Here is a 21,047-nt window from a genome sequence, read left to right as displayed (position 1 = left end):
CAGCGTAGCATGCGGGGAATGCTAAAAGGATTAAGAGGCAGCCACTTGAGATAATGTGAAAAATGAGACGCGATGTGGTGAAGAAAAAAGTCAAGGACGAGACACCATCACGACGCTGAGTCAGTCGACCATCACCCTCCGAGACGATTAGACAACATATCACAACCACAGTCTGTTCCTCGTGCTCTTTGGAATGTTTTGGACACAACATAAATCTAACATGTATGAAGTGCGTATGAATTTTCACTGAATACTGAATCCTTTATTATTTCTAAGCATCTTGAATAAAAACACAATGTAAAAAAATGACCTTTACACAAGTATTTCTTCATTTGTGTTTATTTGCTGTGTACATCATACACACATCTCTTTGGAATAAAATAAAAATCCGTCATATACATGAAACGAAAAAGAGATTCAGAAGTTATGGAGCCACTTTGTAAACGTGCACCCAAATGTGTTTTGAACAGGGAGGAGATATAAATCATCATGAAGGAGTTGTATACAGAAAAAAATATATAAAGGCAACAAACAATTGTGTTCATTTATCGCATACACAAATATAATGTTCCCTTGGGTTCAGGGATGGTCTCAGTCTAACCTCTGCATACCTCAACCGACCCCTGAGTTCATATTTCAGTGGCATCCTCCGGGCCAAGCGATGGAAATGACCTTTAGCTGAGATAGTGACGATCCCTGCAGGATGGATGGAGTGAGGTAGGATCTGTTATCAGAGAGGATTCAGCCTCCCCTGCTTGTTTTGATGGGAAACAGGCTGACGGAGCCAGCTGGGGAGGTTAAACATCTGTAAACGGCCAGATGGTAACATCCTAAAGCATTTGGCAGTGAGGGCTGATGACTTAAAGTTCACTTTTGCAGAGTCGATTACGTCCGCCGATGAGGTTTATGTTTAATCAGCGTTGGTCTGTGACGTCAAAATTTGGATCTGATCTGGATCAGGAGGCAGATCCAGGAATCTTTTTCACTTTCTTTAACATTGTGAGATTTTGGGCGTTTTTCAACATTTTCGTTAATTTCTCTGACAATAATTCATTGATCTTGATGAACAAAATCAGGCAGATTTTTGTAATTTGGTGTGGATCCAAATAGAAATCTGGTAAATCTAGTTTTATTATATTTTTCTAAGTTTTCTGAAACTTCTTTTGTGGGATTTAAATTCTCTCTGTTTCTATGTCTGTTTTCCAAAGTCCAGTTTTGCTCTCGGCTGCAGATCCATAGCTAACGGAACCGGCATGTTATCTGTGTTAATCAATAACTGTGTCACGAGTGATTATTGGACAGTGTATACAATGTGAGAATTGATCCTCTTTAAAAAAATAAAGAATTGAAGAGGATGAGATGATCAGGACGCGGCTCCTCGTCCTCCAAGGTGCAGGTGCTGCTTTGAATCCAGCTCAGTGTGGAACGTAACATGTGATGAATCTCTGTGTATCTCATATCTGTCGTTTCCTCTCTCCCTGTCCACTTCAGTGCATTAACAAACCCCACAGGGGCGCCTCGCATGTTCCAACGCCTGCGTTTCATGAGTAAAAAAAAAAAGAGCAACACACACACAAACTGAACTGGGGCAGATTCGAATGAGGTACTCACGGTTCACTTCACACTCACACAACAGTTTTCCAGTTAAAAAAAAAAACGTAGCTTAGTGGTTTTCCATTTTAAATTAAGGGAGAGTGTTAAACCGTGTCCACTGTGTCCACTGACGGTCACAGGGCTGATTTCAGATCAGCTCTGAATAGGGTTGTGTCAATAACTGAATATAGAAGCTACACATGAAGAAGACGAAGATGTCCGCTCCACAAACACACACCCACACATACAGACACAAAAACAATTTGCAGGGGAAAAATGGTTCCATTCGCCAGTAAGGTCCTTCTTCACCCACACAATACTTCTTCCATAGGATCTATAAATACAATATATCAATTTGACACGAGATAACTAGGAGCAGTCACTGTCCTCTCATTTAAAGACACAGTCTCTTTGGAGTCGGGTGAAGGTATCAATGTGCCATGGAACGAAACAAACCCTGGATCCACTCTAGTTGGAAATAAAAAATAAAAATCACACTTCTCTGGCAGCTTCGCCCGGCAAAGCTCGGTCGCTTTCACTTGCTTTGCCTCTCGCAGCTCAAAAATAGAAGCAAATTCTTTTTGTCCCTTTCGTTTTGCATTGGAGCAATGTGGCCTGCTAATTACAGCCCGTTCCCAACGTTCATTTTTCAGCTCAAGTGAATTTTACTTTGGGTTTGTGGTGCATTTCAGAGACAAATTTCTCCACAAAGGGTAAAAGAAAATACGACAAGAGATGATTTCAGATAGAAAACTCATGTTTGGCTAAAAATACCACCGGCAGATTCTCAGCACTCCATGGCACATGGCTCCTTGTCCTTGTTCTAAACAGTCGACTCTTTGGGTCCCTCTCTAGCAGCGTTCTTGCAGCCATAAAGCCACTTTATGACCCGAGCGTTTCTCTCGATGATCGACACACCGGTGGGAACCTGCTCAGCCAGCTCCTCCTGGAACAGGCCGTCTCCCGAGTGTCGGGAGAACTCGCTGGGCTCCGAGCCGCCGCAGCTGCGGAGGGCCAATGAGAGTGTGTCTATGGAGCTGGCCCCGGAGAGGAAGTTCTCCCGACCCAGACGCTCGATCATGTCGATATCCAGCCCGCAGAAGTCAAAGAAATGCTCCTGCTCTGATAACGCCACAGAGCAGCGCAGACGCATGTCCGACTTGGAGCGATGCAACTGCCCAAACCTCCTCCTGGGGGCTGGTGGCGGAGACGCCCGCTTCCACGGGTCATTCTCGTCATCATGGTCGGTTGAGTGGTTTCCATTGGTGACGCCGTTGTTTATCTCCTCACTGGCACTATTTGAAAATCCATCCTTAGTCCATTCAAGTGTGCAGCTGAACCCAGGACTAGGGATCGAGCCCGGGCTGCGTTCTTGGTCCGTTTTACTCGACCTCCGGCTCCCGGGTCCACCATCCACTGTGTCTTTGTCATTGGTCCAAGACATGCGGGAGTCTCCATCGCGTGATGGTGCTTTTTCTTCACCGATCACCATTTTCTGAATTCTGCCTTCACTTCCACTACTCTTTTCCCTCATGGAGCCCTGAAAGAGGCGCCGGACAAAACTGTATCCCTTCACTTCCACGTTATTGTTCTCTCCCACTGCCGCACCACTGGGGCTTTTGCACTCTTTCTTTTGCCGGTAGATGAGGAGCGAGTCGGGCCTCATCATGCGCTTGCCAGTGCTTCTTCTGAGCACCGGGGCGCTGTGTGGTGCTACGAAGATGTTATTCCCCGGTGTCCTGGGGCTTGGAGGCATCACTTTGGTCACATTGCTCCTGTTACGTGTCTCAGTGTCGAGAGAAGTCCGTCTGTTCTCCTTTCTGGAGTCATCGTTTTCATTTTCATCTCGTGAGGTGAAGGAGCCGGAGAGTGTGGAGAAGGGGGTGTTGGATGAACAACGCGGGGGAAGATGAGGGGTCAGGCTCCCGGGGTTGGCAACACCTCGCCGGGGCTGCGGTGGCGGCGTCGCACAGGGAGACAGCACGGGCTCCTGCTTGGTGTTGATCACCTGCTGGCTCTTCACATATTTGGCTTTGTCCGCCTCCAGCCTCTCCACCGCGCTGATCGAGCGACCATGACCACCGCCGTCAATCTGCCGGCGCAGGTAGTCCGGACCCTTGTTGAGGAGCCTCAGCGGAGAGGGGGATCCAATCGGTGTTAGGGGTTTCATGTTGACTCACCGAGCAGGGAAAGGCATCAAAACTGCAGCCGCTCGATGACTCACCCTTTTTCCAAGAGACTTCTTGTTTGGCCCTGGGAAGATTTGAACCAGTGAGGGTGTTTGAAGAGGTTTTTAAGGCGAGGAAACGGTCACATTCCGGTTCTCACAGCTCTTGAATCCTCCTTGAAGGGTAATAGATAAGCTGCAATTCAGGAGACCGCAGAGTCCAAGTTTGTCGTAACGTCGTCTATAGATAGCAAACAGTCTCTTTGTTGGGCCCAGACAAATTGATATCTCTATCCAGTATTTACACAGGCATTTGGGGAGGAAGGCAGGGCACAGGGAAGTGCTTTTTTTGTCAGCCAGAGGCTCTCCCAAATGAGACGCTCTCTGCCCACAGCGCAGCAGAAATAACTCACAGGGAGCACTTTGGAAGGGTTGAATTTTTCCTCCCCCCACTTTTCCTTCTCTCTTTTCTTTTTTTTTATCTCCCTACAACACCCTTCACTGTTGATCTTTTCGGTGACAGCTGCCCGGAGAAATTAGATATAATGGCCTCAAATATTTGCTCTGTGCAGACTGTCTGAGGGACACTGGGTCAAGACTTTTATTGTTTGGCGCCCGTCGTGGTTGAGGTGACCTGCGGGTGGCCGGCACCAAGGCACTTGGCTCGTTGATGGACGGATTGGGGTGTTGCAGATCTCGACTTCGTCCTCACCTCACCTGGGCGGATCCCTGAGAGAGAAAAAGACACACAGAAAAAAAGTGGTTTTAGTTGGAAGTGCTGCTCTCCAGGGCGAACAGCAGAGACCAGATGGCAGGCGGAACAGTGTTCCCTCAAGCGCCGCTCAGATCGTGCTCATCTAAAGCTGGAGGGAGTCGCATGTGCAGAGCTGACATGTAAGCACTTTTAATGACCCTCACGCTTACATGCGTACATATTAAATAACAATATGCAGACTATTTTTAGACATGCACTGTAGCTGACACTCTAAATCAACAGTCTTTGAGTAAACGGGTAAGAGTTCAAACACAGGTTCAAAGAGTTCACACCCACGTTAACATGTTGCTAGAACATTTAATCGAGAAATAAGATTTAAAAACCACCAAGCACACTGCCGCACTGTTTCCTGTGGAAGAAAATCTTTTGTGTCTGGCCCTAAGCAACCATTTCTGTTTATTTAAAATGTTGTCTAGCCACTATTACAGCAGACAACAAACAATGACAGGATGATGACATATCTGTCTCCATCCATTCTGCACAGGAAGTTGTAATTTTCTTCCCAAGACACGGACAAATGTGTCAGTTACGTTTTTACAGGTGACATATGATGCTGATTCAGTTTCCCTTTCCTCCAGTGTTTTATGTCTCTTCTGTCTATACGAAAGTTCTGCAAAATTAAAAAGCCCCAAAAAGTCACAGTGCTACAAGCAAACCATCTTGGTGTTTATTCTTCTTTCACAACTTTGCACTGACATCAACAAGAAGCTACAATATCTTAACTTGCAGTAACCTGAGCTGTGTGTGTATCTGACCTGTGTAAAGTTTTAAACAAATGTCTCCACTGAAAATCAGGCTCCTGTAATTTAAACAGCTTCAACTTTAACAGCTTGAGTAAACCGATGCACGTCTGCGGCAGTAACTCTTTCATAGTCACAGTTAAACAGCTTGTTCTCCAAATTAACAACCAATAACTAAACTTAAATGAAACTTTAAACCTACGACATGGATCCATTCCCATTCAGTGCTGTGCTCGACGAAGAGAGACACGTTTCATATACCTTAAGTTTTCACGCTTTACAAAGATTTGTGAGGGGGAGTGGGGGGGGGCTGCATGTGCCTTTAACAGGATAGGCTTCACCCGAGGAGTATTAATAGGCTGAAAACACCCCAGCAAGGTTATCGTATGTCTATGTATGTGTGCATGTATATGTGTGTATGTGCATATCGTCACAGGTGTGTTTGTGTATCTGCTCTAGTTTAGCGGCCGAGCCAATGTGCATGTGAGAAGAAGAGGCTTCCCTGTAAATGCACAGTTACAGACTGTGGAGCGTCTCTGTTGTTCTGCAGAAAAAAAGCTGTGAGTGTCGACCATGTGCACATGTTTAAAACTTGAAGCTGTCCTAAATACCCAGAGGCACAGGTGGAGTCTGTTTTTTATTCACCTTCCTTTCAAAATGTATAAAGAGTCCATCTGGAGAGATGAATGCTCCTTATTGTGTGCGAGACAGCAGGAGGGTGTTCCATCGTCGTGCTTACAGTTCCCTCAGGTCCGCTGCAAGTGTTATCTAATGCTATTATAGCTTTTCCTCCACGTTGGGTATAACAATGAACAACCGTGCTTGACAGGAAAAAGGATCCATATGTCGGAAACAGACACAAGAAAACTCGCGTCCCAATGTACACGTCTTCCATCTTATACTTAGACACGGCCTTGATTTAGAAGATAGCAAACAAACAGCTGAATGATGAGTAAAGAAAACATTTAAATCCCCTGACACTCACAGTGTGAATTAAACCAAATGAAACTATGGTATTAATTAAAAGGAAAATAAAACATTTTATATTCTCAATTTAGTGGGACTTTATTTTTTAAAAGTAGAAATATTCTGCCACTTAAGCTGCTTTCAAACATCAGTGAAGTCCAGACACTATCCAGAGAGTCCTGCCTATCGCTGCTCCACCCAGACGTCACCCTTCACCTGAAGGTTCTGGATATTTTCCAGTTGTTGTGAACACGTCTGACCCAGAGACAGAGAGAGATCATTTAACTTGAGTGTAAGAATCCTGACACTGTGAGACTTCTTCTCTTGTTTGGGACTCGATAGCAGATTCAATGTTGTGCGGAGGCAGCAGAGAGATGATGGTTGTTACTGGTGTGTTAAAATTATTATTTATAGCACATTTGTTATTGTTATACAGCCGCAGCACTGGTAATACAGAGCTTCTCTGATTACAAGTGATCACAACACTAATCCATTCTGCATTTTTAAACTGGTTTCACATTAACCGTTTCTTCTACTTCTACTAAATCCTAAACAGGAGAAAGTGAACTTATTTCACTTTTACTCTCTACTTTCATTTAGCCTCCACCACACCCTGCACAGACCAGGCCTGTCAAATGGCAAACAACTATAAATTAACTCAGGCGACAAGGCAGCTTTTCCAGATGTCGGGCTGTCGACCATTGTTTAGGTAGATTTCCGGAAAAAACGTCTCCCAACAGGTGTGGGGGGGGGGGGGACGAAAAGGACACGGAGCGGGTATAAAACAAGAAAAATGGGTAGAAAATCTGGAATCGGGGTTACGGTGCAAAGGCTTGGGGGGGGGGGGTTATAGGGTGTTTTATTGGACAACTTTCTTCCGGGAACAGTTCAAAATGAAAAAAAAGTGGCTGGCTAATGCTATTGAAGCGTTGAAGGAGATTATCGCCATGGGAGCCAAAACAAAGCCATTAATCCTGATGTTGGCTTTAAAGTGTGTTAAATATATATGGATACAGGGACTGTTAATCCCCCAATCAGCCAGTATTCATAACCTTGAAATCCATAACAACTTGGGAACGACACGGATTTGACCTACTTCTAAAGTATTTATGTTTTTCCTCGGTTCTATTCTTGATGGTCGCGTCGTTCACAACAACAAGAGCTTGAAGGAATCCAGCCACTCTCAGGGGTTATCTCTTGCTCCGAGTGGTATCTCACACACACACACACACACACACACACACACACACACACACACACACACACACACACACACACACACACACACACACACACACACACACACACACTCACACACTCTCACACACTCACCCACACAGTGACTCAGCTGGGATTCGCGTGAGAACAATAGCCGCCATTAGCTCCATTGTACATAATGAGCCAAATTAGTACCCAGCACCTTCTCCTGTGATCTGGAGGCCTGTGAAGAGTGTGAGGAGGCCGGGGAGTCTATCTCCTCTCCCTCCTCTCCCTCCTCTCCCTCACTGCAGGTCGTCATTAACCTCTCAACTCCTTCCCCTCTTTCTCATCTCCTCGGTGAACCCGCGCCCACACGAGCACCCTCTCCTTCCTGACGCTACCTAAACTTGTGCCTCACTCCCCTGCACTCCCCTGCACCGCTATTCATCTCCCTCCATCTCCTGTACATGCCACAGGGCCTCCTTACCCTCCCGTTTCCCCTCCCCGCTCTATCGCTCTCTTCCTGTGAACGTACCCTCTCTCTATCCCTCTGCATCTCTCTCTCTGTTTTTTCTCCATTTGCAGTATCTGAGAGCAATCCTCTAAAGGTTCTGTTCAGCTTGGAACAACATGTTTGTGTTGCTTTTTCCAAAGATGCCTGACTTTATACTGACAGTGTGGGTAACCTACTTTCTTACTGAAGTACGTCTTGCACAGACCCGAGGCGGCGGCGTTTCGCCCAAAGAGAAACACGAAAGGTCACATTTTGATGAACACACTCGGACAGAAGAAGATAGCAACAAAAAAAGCAACATGAAAATATATTTTTCTTTTGGAAATTCTCGACAGTTAAAACCTGATTCATCTACTTCTCTTTAAGGAGATTTTTCAGGCTTCTATTGACTGGACAGTAGGCATCCAGGTCGGAATCCAACCCGCGGTCTCAAGCCTCCATACGCAACTTCACTCATCTTAAAAACAGGAGTTTCTGAGTAGACACTGTGTTTTACAGGTATTTTTCTGTTTTTGTTTCGTAGTATAGATGAATTTCACAGTTTGACAGTAATTGACAGTCTCTGGTTATTGTAAACAGGGTGAATAACATGACCAACTACTCAACACTGACATATGTTGTCAACTGCGATGAACCTTCAAAAAAACCCTCAAAAGCTCCACACGTCCACAAGTGAACTCCGAGACACAAAACGCACCAAAAATGCAAAACAACACCAACTGTAGGTTTATTAGATTACTGCGTTAAGTGTCTGACCCTCTTACACAACTTCCATCTCTCTGTTCTTTTAATAAACCTCCTCTGTCTGTCTCGCTGCCCTCTCTCCATCTTCCCTCCCTCCCTCCCTCGGGTCCTCTGCGTGGAGCAGATAGTCCGGCCTGCAGGGGAGGCTTAACAAGGCGCCCCCGTGCAGCTAAAGAGGAACCAGATGTCTTGAGCTCCAGCTACATCAAGATGCTCAGACGGCCCCGACACCGACCTGTCATGGGAAAGGGGCCGTGTGCTTCAGTCGATTTGGGCTATAAGCTGCATTTGACCCTGTGAGAACGAGCAGGTCACGTTCAGAGTTTTGCTATTGATTATAATGTCACGCCAACGCAATGAAAAGATGCAGACCTGCTTATTTTCCTGATGTGAGAAAAGCTAAACACACACACACACACACACACACACACACAAATCCACAAAACTATTTGTTTGCTTTAACGCAGCTCACAGAAGAATAACTTCACCGGGCGTATCCAAGGAAACTCAAGCCCGCCTCGGATCAGGAGGCTAGAGGAAGTTCCAGTGTGAATGATGTGTTCAGTGCAGTAAACACAAGATAAGAGGTTAATAAACCGATGAGGACCACCTTTGAAGCTCCTGGGAATGTATCCAGCACGCTTACCTGTCAAATTAATCTTTTCAAAGAAGAGATGCATCTGCTGCCCGCGAGGAGCCAACTGGCCGACCATAAATATATTCCCCCTTTTTGCATTTCTCACTTTCTACACACCAACATCTGGCACCACCATTAATGATGCCAAACAATTATCACTAATGGACTGAGGTTTCTGGACGTTCAAACATTAACCAAGGCTCATTCAGAGACATCGGTCCTCTGCAGTGTGAATGTGGAGCATCTGCCACTAATGAGCCCTGATTCATGACTCTGTCCGGTTCCAACACAGACAACAGGCCTCAGGAAGTCTGTTAAGGGGGCTGGATGAAGACAAGGAGGTGTCTTCTTCTTTACCCCGAACAAAGAGGGACCTGCCTTTCTTTGCATTATTAATGGCTGACAACAAAGAGGCCTCCTTCAGGTCTGCAGATAAATCTTGACCTGGTTGCTCTGCCTCATTAGCCAGGGAGGGGAAAGGGACAAACAACGCGATGACAATAAAATGTAAAAGCCGGAGCCACGGGACACACGCCGTCCCCTCAAAGGCTGCGGCCAATTGTAAATCCCATCACCATTGTTGCCGTTGGATCTACAGTTAGAGGCTACCTATAGGGGCCTTCTCCACATTCATGCTGAGCAGCAGTGGGGCCACCTGGGACGACTTAAAGAGACCCCCACCCCTGATCTTAACAGACCTACTCCCAGACTGTAAAATGGACAAGATGGGCTCTTGGCTCTCTGCTGGAGCTCTTTTGTTATTCAAAGCTAATGACTGCAGGGACAGCTGAGGACTGGAGCCACACACCAAAGGGGCCGAGTCAGTGCAGACTTTGAGATGAAAGTGATAAGGTACTGTACCACTCAGCGACCTGCTGGGTCCACGTACAAGCACATGTCAATATTAGCTGAGAATGAAGGTCAAGCATTAAATGAGTGACGTCTACAAAGGCAGGAAGTACTTTCTATATACAACAACACAAAGTATAAACCTCTTATGTAAAAATTCCCATATTCTTTGATTTTGAAATTACAAAATTAAACTGATAACACAACGTATCTTAGCAGGATTTAATTAAAGCAATTAGCATTAGATTTTAGAAGCTGCTTTACCATGCGATAGTGGACCTGTTACAGCCATAGTAGTGTACGTCAGGTCTTTATCAACATCGTAACACCCATGCAGTGCTAACAGATAAAGTCTGCTGAGATAACACGGTCACATTTATTCTTGCATTTATCAACGGACTGGGCTAGTTCCCTTTTCTTTCTCAGCCCGGGGCTCAGGAAGAGAGCTGCTGCAACTGATAACTGAGCAGCTCTGACCTATAAAGTTTTATCAGCCTCTATTTACTTTTTTCAGCGACAGCTTTTTTTAAAAGCAAAAAGACGTGCACACAATGTTTAATAAAAGTCTAGACTCAAACAGCCCAAAACAGCCAGATGACGATAAAGTCAATCATGCAAATGCAAACTTCAGATTACATTTTGCCATGAGAGGATCAGATTATCTCTCCACCAGGTGCACGCCACCAGGGAACTTAATAATTCATCTCCTACGCTAACAGAGAGACACCTGAAGCAGCCGCGACGTCCAGGAATGTTAAACCCGCCTGCAGTACCTCACTGTCGATGAGTGAACTGTTGGAGGAGAACTCGTAAACGTATAAGGAGATGACGAATACCTGGATCCTCATGTGGGAACTGTAAAGAAAATATATCATCAAAGCTAAACACAGACAAGGATCCAACGGGGGGGGGGTAACGTAGTTCTGCTCCTTCTCTTACTTGTTTTGTTCAGCCATTTTTATTAATTATTTAATAAGTGCTCTCTGGGGAGTGGCCGACTTGTGATAGGACTTTTCTAATATAATTGTAATGTTGCGTTTTGGCCGGAGTGGATCAATTACACCAATAAAAAATGAATCTCCACATATAAGTGATGCAAAAATAATGTTTTGTCACAGCTACAATCAATCTACTTCAAATTAAATGACAACTATTTGATAATAGATCAATCACTAGCTACAAAAATCACAGGTTTGTATTGTAAAGAGCCATACAAATAAAGTTATTATTATTATCTTTAAGGCCCCCCCCCCCTAGATAAAGCCCATAGTGCTCTGATTGGCCAGCTGACTCACTCTGTTGTGATTGGTCAACGACTTTCAGCGTATGTGGGAAATGTCAGCCTCCGCTCTCGCTCTACCTGACTTTGTTTGGTGCCAGACAAACACGCTCGGCTTTCATTTGGAAAATAATGTTGCAGCCTGTTAAACTCTTACACTGGATGAAGTCACAGTGTGCAGTGTGTCACGTGGCTGTGTGTGTGTAGGAGGAGACGGTGCAGTGAAACAGTATGTGGGAGACAGTTTGTACACAAAGCATCCAGATCTGGACGACATCCCAGCTCTGGACAGCTTCGTTTTGTAAATCCCGACCACGGCTGACATTTCAGTTCACGTGACTAACGAGACAAACTGCACTGACCCACCGTGTGTCTGCGGCACTGCTAACGACTGGGAATGCACTGGGCAACTCAGGGTAACGCACGCACCTCCCCAAAAACAAGCCCTGTCCCGAGGCTGTTAATACAGAGCGGTGCAGAGGCATAAATCTGGGCACATCCCTCAGTCTCCCGGAGTCTTGAATTATGGAGGCCTGTTCTCACACTGTGAACCCTCATTACACTCTCAGCTGGTGTGAATGCTCCGAGAGAGACAGCTCCGTCTGGCCGGGTGCCAGATGTTTTATTTCACCAGGTCGGCACATTTTTCAACTCTGCCAGGCGAGTGATAAAAGACGCTTCAGTGGATAGAGTGTAAAGAGAAACTCAAATGTCAAAACACAGTCAGTGGTGGTAAAGTATTCACCTACAGGCCTGCTTTTGAGATGACGGCAATATCCTGAAAAACAGGGATGTGAAGAGCCACTCGAGAGAAAACTTTTAGATCGAGGATGAAATGAAAAGCTGGACGTCATCAGAGAGACAGAAACGTAGTGTAACATCTGCGTAACCCCCCCCGCCCCCCTTCTCACACAGACAATTAATACGTTATCGTAAACACATGTTGCTGATGTCAACAGTAAAAAGGTTAGCACTGACTTGTGAGGACATGTCACGGGGCTGTTTGGGGTTGGTCGGGGCTTAGAGCTGCTCCAGCTGTGCTGTGTCCCCAAACACTGGGTCATCTGCGGCCGCGGTGCCAAAGTGCACCCAACCCATTGTGTTACTACTCACTCTCCAGCACTCAGCATGTGCCAACATTGATTCGCCCTCCGGAAAACAAAGCTGGGCGAGTTTGATCGAGTTCAGATAGAGTGTGATTCCTGATGAATTACAATACTCAACTTACCCTTCATGTACAGACACGTGGGAGAAATATTGCAGCTATTTATTTGCATCATCCAAAACTGATAACTGTAGATTTCGGCTTCGGAAAAAGTATCAAATCGTATCAAGGTATGTCTATTAAAATAACTATGCATGACTCACAGAATCCTTTCTTGTGATTTGGTGGAAGTTTCTTAGTAACAAACTAAGCTGCTAATAAGAGACTGATCTGTAAAATGAAGGTGAGAAATGTAATAGTGCCTAAAAGTCCAAATTCTTTCACGTGAATTACAGACACACTTTAGACCGTTTCGCTTTGGGCAGTTTATTGTGTGGACTCAGGTTTGAGGTAGCTGACAGCACACTGTAGGCTAACATGCTAACGTGCAGCCAGAGCCATGTAGAGAGTGTGTTGCGACCAGAGTTAAATGTAACGTACATGCGGTGATGTTTATGTTGCAGATATTTTAGTACAAAGCTCAGGCTCGGAAATGCAGGTACCCAACCCTACTTTTTACCAATCGGATCTTTGAACTTGTCTTGTACTTGCTAATGCAGGAAATACATTCCTGCAAGTTTACCAAGACAATGCCGGATGAGTCCTGAACTTTCAGTGTGAATAAACCAAAATCCAACCCTGATCTCTTGCAACCCTCCAAAAAAAACAAAACCTCAAACCAGACTCACATCACGACTTCTCCCAAAAAACAAAACCTCATGAACAGCGAAACATCCAAAAGTCTCTCTCACAAAGACCCTCGCCTGAGCTCTTCTGTTTTTCCCCGCTGCCATCTAAGCTTAGCTGTTAACCTCCGCTGAACCTGCCAGCTGTCTTCTCTCATTACCGATCGACCGACCTGCTTCCCCGCAAACAGCCCCCCGAGTGCCACGGAAAGAGACCCTTTCGTTTGTGTCCCACTTCTGCCTCCAACCCCCATCCTCTCCTCCCTCGCTCCTGTCAGAATCAGACAACATCTGGAGGAGCCCGGAGAGTCCGCCGGAGCTGCGTTGATGGTCTCCTCCTGCGTCGGAGGGGAATGTCCGGGGCCTGTGTCGTCTTCCTCACGGTTGAGCGGACACAGCGCGGCGAGGCTGAGTGTGATGAGATGTGGCAAAGCTACAGAGGCGCCCGGTCGGACTGTGAACAATTACGGGGATGTGAGAGCAGTGGGGAGAAGGGGGCGGCTCTCACAGCTGTCACACACACACACAGGGAGCTGTCAGGAGATGGAGATCTGTCAAATCATGTTTCATGATTCCATCGCCCACAATAAATTATGGATTGAGTTATGAGCCGGTGGAGGTGAGCGTGACTTAACAGCAGAAAGTGACTCAGACCGAGGCAGAGCATGACAAGACAGATTATGTAAAAAATCACATCACTTAAAATTGAATTATAAACGTGGTGGAAAATTTTGATTCCTCCAGAGTGCGGCGGTGTAAATCCTCCAGGAAAGATAAACCAGCAAGTAAAGGTCTCACTCAATGAAGCTACTGAAAAATATGTCTTTGCTCATCAAATGATCAGTTCAGTGAATATGATTCCACACTCCTGTGTTTACAAAACAGGAGAAATACTACCCTGGTCTACAGATGTTAGGTCTCACTTCTCAGTCCTTTGTGAGCGGGGGGGGGGATTAGTTTATCACAGGGTGTCGGTCTCAATGTGTTGTTTTGGTGCTCGATTGGAACTGAGACGCTGTGACTTTTTGACAACTTCGTCCTCTTTTTTCAAACGACTCTTCCTGAAAAACGCTCGGTGAGGAAGTTCCCAAAGTCCGGGGGCACAAAGGCCCGAACGAGGCGACAAGGAGCAATAAAGCTAAATTATAAGCCCGACGGTTTGTGTGTGTGAGCGTTTGAAGTCCCGCGAACGTCAAATGTCTGACACCAGCTGCTGTTCGGCAACACACACACACACACACACACACACACACACACACACACACACACACACACACACACACACACACACACACACACACACACACACACACACACACACACACACACTCCCTCACTGCAGTGCCAGGGGGAAGATGATGTCATTAGCAGGGTACATTTTCCCCTCTAATTAGAAACTCGAGCTTCCTGCCATAACTCGGGGGTCTCTACGTGCAACCATGCAACAAAACGGGATTAAACAGAACAAATGTTTGACGTCCTGCTTGTAAGGTTCTGCTTTCAGGAAAGTAAAACCACGCCTCGAATGTGACTGTGGTTTGGCTGAACTTTAAGTGATAAGAAACACATGAGCGGCCCATTGTGAGCGAGGGCCGCGAAACATCCTGCGGCTTCCGCTTGGTCTCCGTGATGTGGCTCAAACCAATCAGATTATATGTATTTTGGAGTCCCCAAAAAAAAAGTGTTGAGAAAAGATGGAAAAAGGGGGAGAAAATTGGAAAATAAAAGACTAAGAGAAATCCTGGTTTACCATTAAATCCCATAAGATATGCAACTCTCAGACCTGAGCTCCATCGGGTCGATGATAAGGCAGATTCTGAATGGATGGCTGCAATGTGGTGAGTGCATAAGGAGCAAAAACCAAAGTGTCTAAGAAGTCGTGAGGTCAACATGAATCTGCAGGTCACTGTCTGCTAACTGCCTTCAGCGGACAGTGATGCGCCATCATCATCATCGATATCCCTGCCGCTGCTAGAGGCCTCGCGGGAAGACACAGACCTAAATTACAATTCATTTAGTCAGGCTAATGATGTCAGGCGTCCTGTCAACACCTCAGACGGCGGCTGCAGCGAGCAGCTCTGCGCCGCCGGGCTCGGCTCTGTGAGGGGAGGAAGGTTGTTCTCCTCCGCTCTGCTGGGATCTGCATCAAACAGCAGCCGCATTACAGCTGGAAAATTTGCATGAATCAGGGGGAGCAGAAGAAAGGACTGTTTACGACGGCTTCACGCTGTAATTTCGGCAGGTAGGTATTCGGCTGCAGAGGCGTTTTGGATCCCGTGTTTGAACATGCGCAATATGAAGGATTGTGGGTGTTTAATATGATTCATGACTCATTTCAAATATTGGACAAGGATGCAAGCCAGGTCAGATCTGAGGGATTCAGGTTTTAAAGAAAAACAATAAAATTTAATCGAGCAACAGCAGGGAGGAGATGGATCTAAATCTACCTTCTAGCAATTCATTACAAGTCGTGCATAACCTCTATTCATTTTAATAAGTGCCTTTAGGGCGATTACACCCAAACAGTCGCTTTATATCGCAATAGTTTATCTTTTAAATTAACATCTAAGTCCCTTAAGTGCTCAGAGAAATAGGCAAACTCTTCTGCCAGGGAACACTGAGTCGTACAAAGCTGGAGAGCAGCGATTAAACAGGCATCTTGCTGGAATCGGTTCATCCTCCTTTCTTACGCAGGGAACAGAGAGAGCAGGTCTCCCCCTGGAAAGTATCTCTGCCAGTTCATAGTCTGAGCCAAAAAGCGTGACTGAAACCTGCTGCTACTGCTGCTGCTGCTGCACACGGGCCAAACCAACACATGCTCACCTATGAATCTGAGGGTGAGCGTGTTTAGAAGACCTGTGTGGTCTGTTTAGTCTTGCTGCAGAGCTGTTTACGCTCGTGACCCAGCGCTGATCAAACCGACTCGGGAAGCTGCAGCCTTAAATATATCAGAGGGGGTGGGTCAAGGTGGAGTTGACCCTGAGGGCATGTGTTCGCCTCTTTGGAAGTGGGTGGATTACATAATGACCCTCCCCGACTTACTTTTGTTCTTTTGGAAGTTCTCAGGTTACTCTGACTTTAAAAGCCAGGCATGTATTTGTCCATAGATGAGCTGATTGGTAGGAAAATACTTGATTTGATTTAGGATTATGAAACATTTCTTCCCTGATTAGATGTTTAGAAGCCAGAGCCTCATTTGTGCCGTTCCCCTTCTGATCTCATCCAGATGTAAATAGTTAGTGTGCAGGGGCAGAGTTGAGATGAAATAAACCTGCAATCCCCAGGTCGACCGAGCACAGTGGTCAGTCATCGCTCCCTCTCGCACCCTAACCAGAGCCTGCAGGCTTCAACCCTGTAGGTTTACACAGCAGATGATGAGTTGCTGCACTTGTCAGCTTCTTTAAAAAACAGTTTCTTGCTCCAAAAGCCTGGTCTGGTGAACACAGCCTGACATCCATCACAGACACACTGCTGAGGAGAGTTTTCCTTATAGGGCATGGACCATAAACACACCATAAAGATCTCAAGACAAGACTCTTAAACTGACAAACTGAAGTAATCCTGTCGTCATTTTTAAAATGACATACGCCTGCTAGTCCATGGAGTACAGAGGTATACACTTTAGGTATTAACTTGTATCTAATAATATTAATATAAGGATTTTATTCCACTTATAGATGTGGGAAAAATCACCAGAGACTAATAACATATGGAAACCCTTCACTGGTTGAGTTTTACACTTCATAAATGGTCCAGATAACATGTGATCAGTCCATGATGCCAGTTGACGCTGGGGTAAAGCTGGTAAATAGAGCTGCCACATTATGGGATCACTGGATCAATCACTTCAGAACCACAACCACGCACATCGGTAACAGGAAAACTTCACTGATAGTCAATAGTCTCACAAAGCTGCTGATTAACACACACACGTTAAAAATGACCTGTTCGCTCACCTCCTTCGCTCAGTGGGTCCACGCGTGTTGTGTGTGTGAAATCCAGTGGAGGTGCGTGGAGATCCTGCGTGTGACAGATCCTCTGGTTCAGCGCTGCGCTCTGCGCTCCGCTGGCACAAGGACTGAATGACGCTGCTCCGCGCGCAGCAGCACTGAAGTAAAGAGAGAGAGAGAGAGAGAGAGAGGGAGGAGAGGGAGAGAGAGAGAGAGAGAGAGAGAGGGGAGAGGGGGGTGGGCAGGTACGAGTCTGTGTAAACTGACTCCTGTGTCGCCTGCAGGAGCTGATGGAGCTGAGTGGAGCTGCAGGGGGGCTGCAGGGGGGCTGTGGATTAAGAACATCATAACAAGGCGGTTTGGTTCTTTAGCTGCTGACGCCTTTTAATATCAATGGGTGTTTAATCAAACAGCCTAAGTGGCAAATAGCCACCTGAAGTTAAAGTAGCAATCGAAACCACTTTCTAATCTACCACAGGCCACTTGTATGAGCTGTACTCTTTAATTGTTAAGGGAACTACTTTGATAAGACTTTGTGGTTCACAAATAAAGCATTAACAATACAAGACACTATGGGAATAGTCAATATTAAAAAATTAACCATAGTTAGGTCCATACAACCAATATATTTTTTAGTAACAACTTATTGCCTTTAAAAGTTTCACTTGTCCCTGGTGGTCAAAACTTTTACTTTCATTTAACATGGGATTTTTTTACATTTAGTATTAGCTTTTATTATTTCTCCGATTCTAACCTATGTAAAGTGTTTTTAAGTATTCTTCAAAGTGTTATATGAATTTAATGTATTATTATTATTATTATTATTATTATTATTATTTGTATTATTATTAATATAATCAAGAATGTATTTACAGTCACACTATCAGCTTTGGCCCTTTGAGCTAAATGCTAATATCTAAATGGTCACTATTGGCCTATGCTAATATTTAACATATTCATCACATGACACCGAAGACACAGTGTTTATCACTTGGCTACTATAACATTTAGTTTCACTCCAGTAAGATAAATGTTTTAAGAATTTGGTAAAATGTTTGTCTTGTTCATGAGATATCCCCAAAGTCTGAGTCATCCTGCGGGGACCAAGATAACCTGTAGCAAATATCATGGTATCCAGTATTTGAGATTTAATCCTGCTGATTTGTTTGAAATGAGTGTTTCATTCATGGTGATTGGTTGATCTCCTTGTTAATTAATGTCAATCAAGACTTTGAATAGTTGACTGATCTTTGGTCTGTGCTTTGATCAGTGTGGTTCTCCAGTGTTTGATTGACAGATCTGAAACAGTTCCACATTATCTCACTGGACTTTCAGCTTCACAATTATTCACACATGATGTGAGCGGTTTACACACTTTCATGTTGTTTAAGTCACATGACGATGGTGAGATAAAAATAACACTTGTGATCATTGTAGCTGACAAACTCTTCCCTGTGCTCCCGTCGGCTGGGATTTCTGTGACTCTGTTATTTTTCCTTCAGTGCTTTAACTGTCACTGCGCCGAACACTTGGAAAAGATGATGTTTGAGCCGAGAACCAACAACCACATTTTGTGTTTCTCTTTCTCGTCCTGTCTCCTCCTGTGTTTTCTCCTCTCGCCCTCCTCCCTTAAACCGCTTTCGTCATAAAACGCAGCTCGACGCGACCGGCTCAGACAGGCGGGGAGAGAGAGAGAGAGAGAGAGAAAGAGAGAGGAGAGGGGTGGGTGGGTAAAAAGAGAGCGGGATAAAGGAGCGATCCGCACATTTCACACACACCTGTTTCCCATTCCCAAGCCCATCACTCTTGACGGGGCAGACAGGCCCTGTGAGGAAGCACGGCACAACGAGAGCCACTGGAAATATTTTACTCCGATTATAAACACGCTCCATAACAGAGCCACGGTGAGGTTCACATGATCCACACATAGAGAATACATCATGCAAACACACGCATACTCTCGTGTCCGTCTTCGGCTGTGTTGCCCGAGAGGAACAGTGCTCACAGTAAACAGATCAGAGAGGAAGCTCCGAAGGGTCACAGGAAAAGTGTCGTTTCAAGGTTAAATTAAAGCGGTGAAATGGTGAAGATTAAAAATAGCGATCACACTCAGAAAAGCCTTGAAAGATTGCAGGTATAAAAGAAAAGAGGAATGACATCTCTCAAAATAGAAGTTCCTGTTCCTCCAGTTCCAGCAGGCCGTCGATCATGCTACATTTGGGGCTCCTCCGCAGTGGAGCCATGGCCGTCCTCGTGCCACATCTGGGGTCGGTAACGCGATCTGCTGATCCAATTCCACGACCTCTGACCTCCACGGCTCAGATTCACGGAAGCCACACTTCCTGCCGAGCGCCGTGTGCGAGGTGCTGATGCGACCTCAACCCTGTCTGATGCCATCTTTGCCCCCAGGCGGACATTTCCTTTTCTCCCCCTGCAGCTATGTGACAGTGGATCATCGATGTAGCAGGTGGCTAATTCCTGCAGCACAGATCCTGGTGCCAGTCAGCGGTTTAAGACCCTGTTAACTTGGCGGCGATAATCCTGTGAAAGCTGTGAAAGATCACGCGGCGAGAGGGCGAGGGAGACAACAGGGTTACGTCCTGGGTCCAAAAGGATCTGACATGTTTCAACTGTAAGGGATCAAGTGGGAGTGTGGGTGGGCATCAAGTGGGAGTGAGAGAACTTGCTCACCCTCATATTTAAGCAGACTACACAAAAAAATCTTAATTTCAACACTAATTTCTGTCTATTTTTACCTCCGCCAATTAGTTTTTCACCCCAGTTGTCTGTTTATCAGTTTGTTTGTTTGTTACATGAAAACCAAATAATAATAATAATTCTTAAAGCAAGTTTATCTTATTCGTAAAAGAATGAACTGTCTCAATGTACTGATCATTTTTATATATTTGTTTTAAGAAAGCAACACTTTTAGGCTTAAATAATGATACAACTTTGTTTGAGAAAGGTTGATGTGCACATTGTGCACATCAACCTTTCTCAGACAAAGGCTTCTTCATTATGTATTTACAGATTACATTACAATACACTTTTCACAACTTTGCTAGATCAACAAATCAACCGACGTATGTAATGAAAATAAATAAGTTAAATGAGGATACATCAAACTTTCTTCACTTAAAAAAAAAAAGTCTTCACTCTCCCAACCTCACTTCAAATTGGTCCTCACAAAGATTGAAGAACTCGAGCACACACACGCACACACACACACACACACAGGCTTGTTGATTAATAGCACTTCAAAGAGAGGAAGCCGCTCCGTGGCCGGCTTCCTGCCCCGGCCCATTTTGGACCATTTGCTGGCATCTCTGTTGCTGACGATGGCCTCGTGAGCCATGTGGCGGCCATTTGGAGCCACAGAGGTAATCGTCTGAGGTTCCCATTGATGTAGCAGCACTTTGTCTTCTGCAGGTTAAGTTCAACACCAAGACGCCCGCGGCACCGTGGGCTGCCGTGGTGTTGCTCAAACTTGATGGGGCCCATTTGTCTTGGAGTAAAAAAGGCATTTGGGGTTGGATTGTGAACGGAGTAAAAACTCTACTTGCCCTTGTTGCTAAATATCCCTCTCAGTCTTCCGTCTGTCAGTGTTTTGTCTGCAGAAAAGCAGCGTCTGAACCTGCATCATATACTGTATAATTAGACAAAGCACTGTAGCAATTGTGTCTGGCTTTTCTTTTCACATTTGTGTTGGAGCAAATGTAATTGCTATGTGGATCAGTTTAGAT

At 45.3% G+C, this 21,047-nt stretch overlaps 2 protein-coding genes across 3 annotated transcripts in view; one reads left to right on the top strand and one right to left on the bottom strand.

The window, feature by feature from the left end:
- Nucleotides 1–21,047, top strand: part of LOC118113339 (B-cell receptor CD22) — a 1,629,935-nt gene that overhangs the window by 504,537 nt on the left and 1,104,351 nt on the right. The gene's annotated exons all lie outside the window — the stretch shown is intronic.
- Nucleotides 324–17,450, bottom strand: fam110d (family with sequence similarity 110 member D). Of its 2 annotated transcripts, none has more exons than XM_035163052.2 (2): nucleotides 17,299–17,450; nucleotides 324–4,489 (listed from the first exon to the last, which is right to left on the bottom strand). In XM_035163052.2, exon 2 carries the CDS (start codon nucleotides 3,761–3,763, stop codon nucleotides 2,417–2,419), a length of 1,347 nt encoding a protein of 448 aa, XP_035018943.1. In that variant the 5' UTR covers nucleotides 3,764–4,489; nucleotides 17,299–17,450; the 3' UTR covers nucleotides 324–2,416. The 2 variants fall into 2 exon arrangements, with proteins under 2 accessions (XP_035018943.1, XP_035018942.1); XM_035163051.2 differs by having other exon boundaries at nucleotides 17,311–17,450.

The sequence above is a fragment of the Hippoglossus stenolepis genome, chromosome 8 (genome assembly GCF_022539355.2).
Source record: "Hippoglossus stenolepis isolate QCI-W04-F060 chromosome 8, HSTE1.2, whole genome shotgun sequence".
Classification (NCBI taxonomy): domain Eukaryota; kingdom Metazoa; phylum Chordata; class Actinopteri; order Pleuronectiformes; family Pleuronectidae; genus Hippoglossus; species Hippoglossus stenolepis.
Note: the sequence above shows the minus strand (reverse complement) of the source record. Positions and strands in the feature narration are given on the sequence as shown.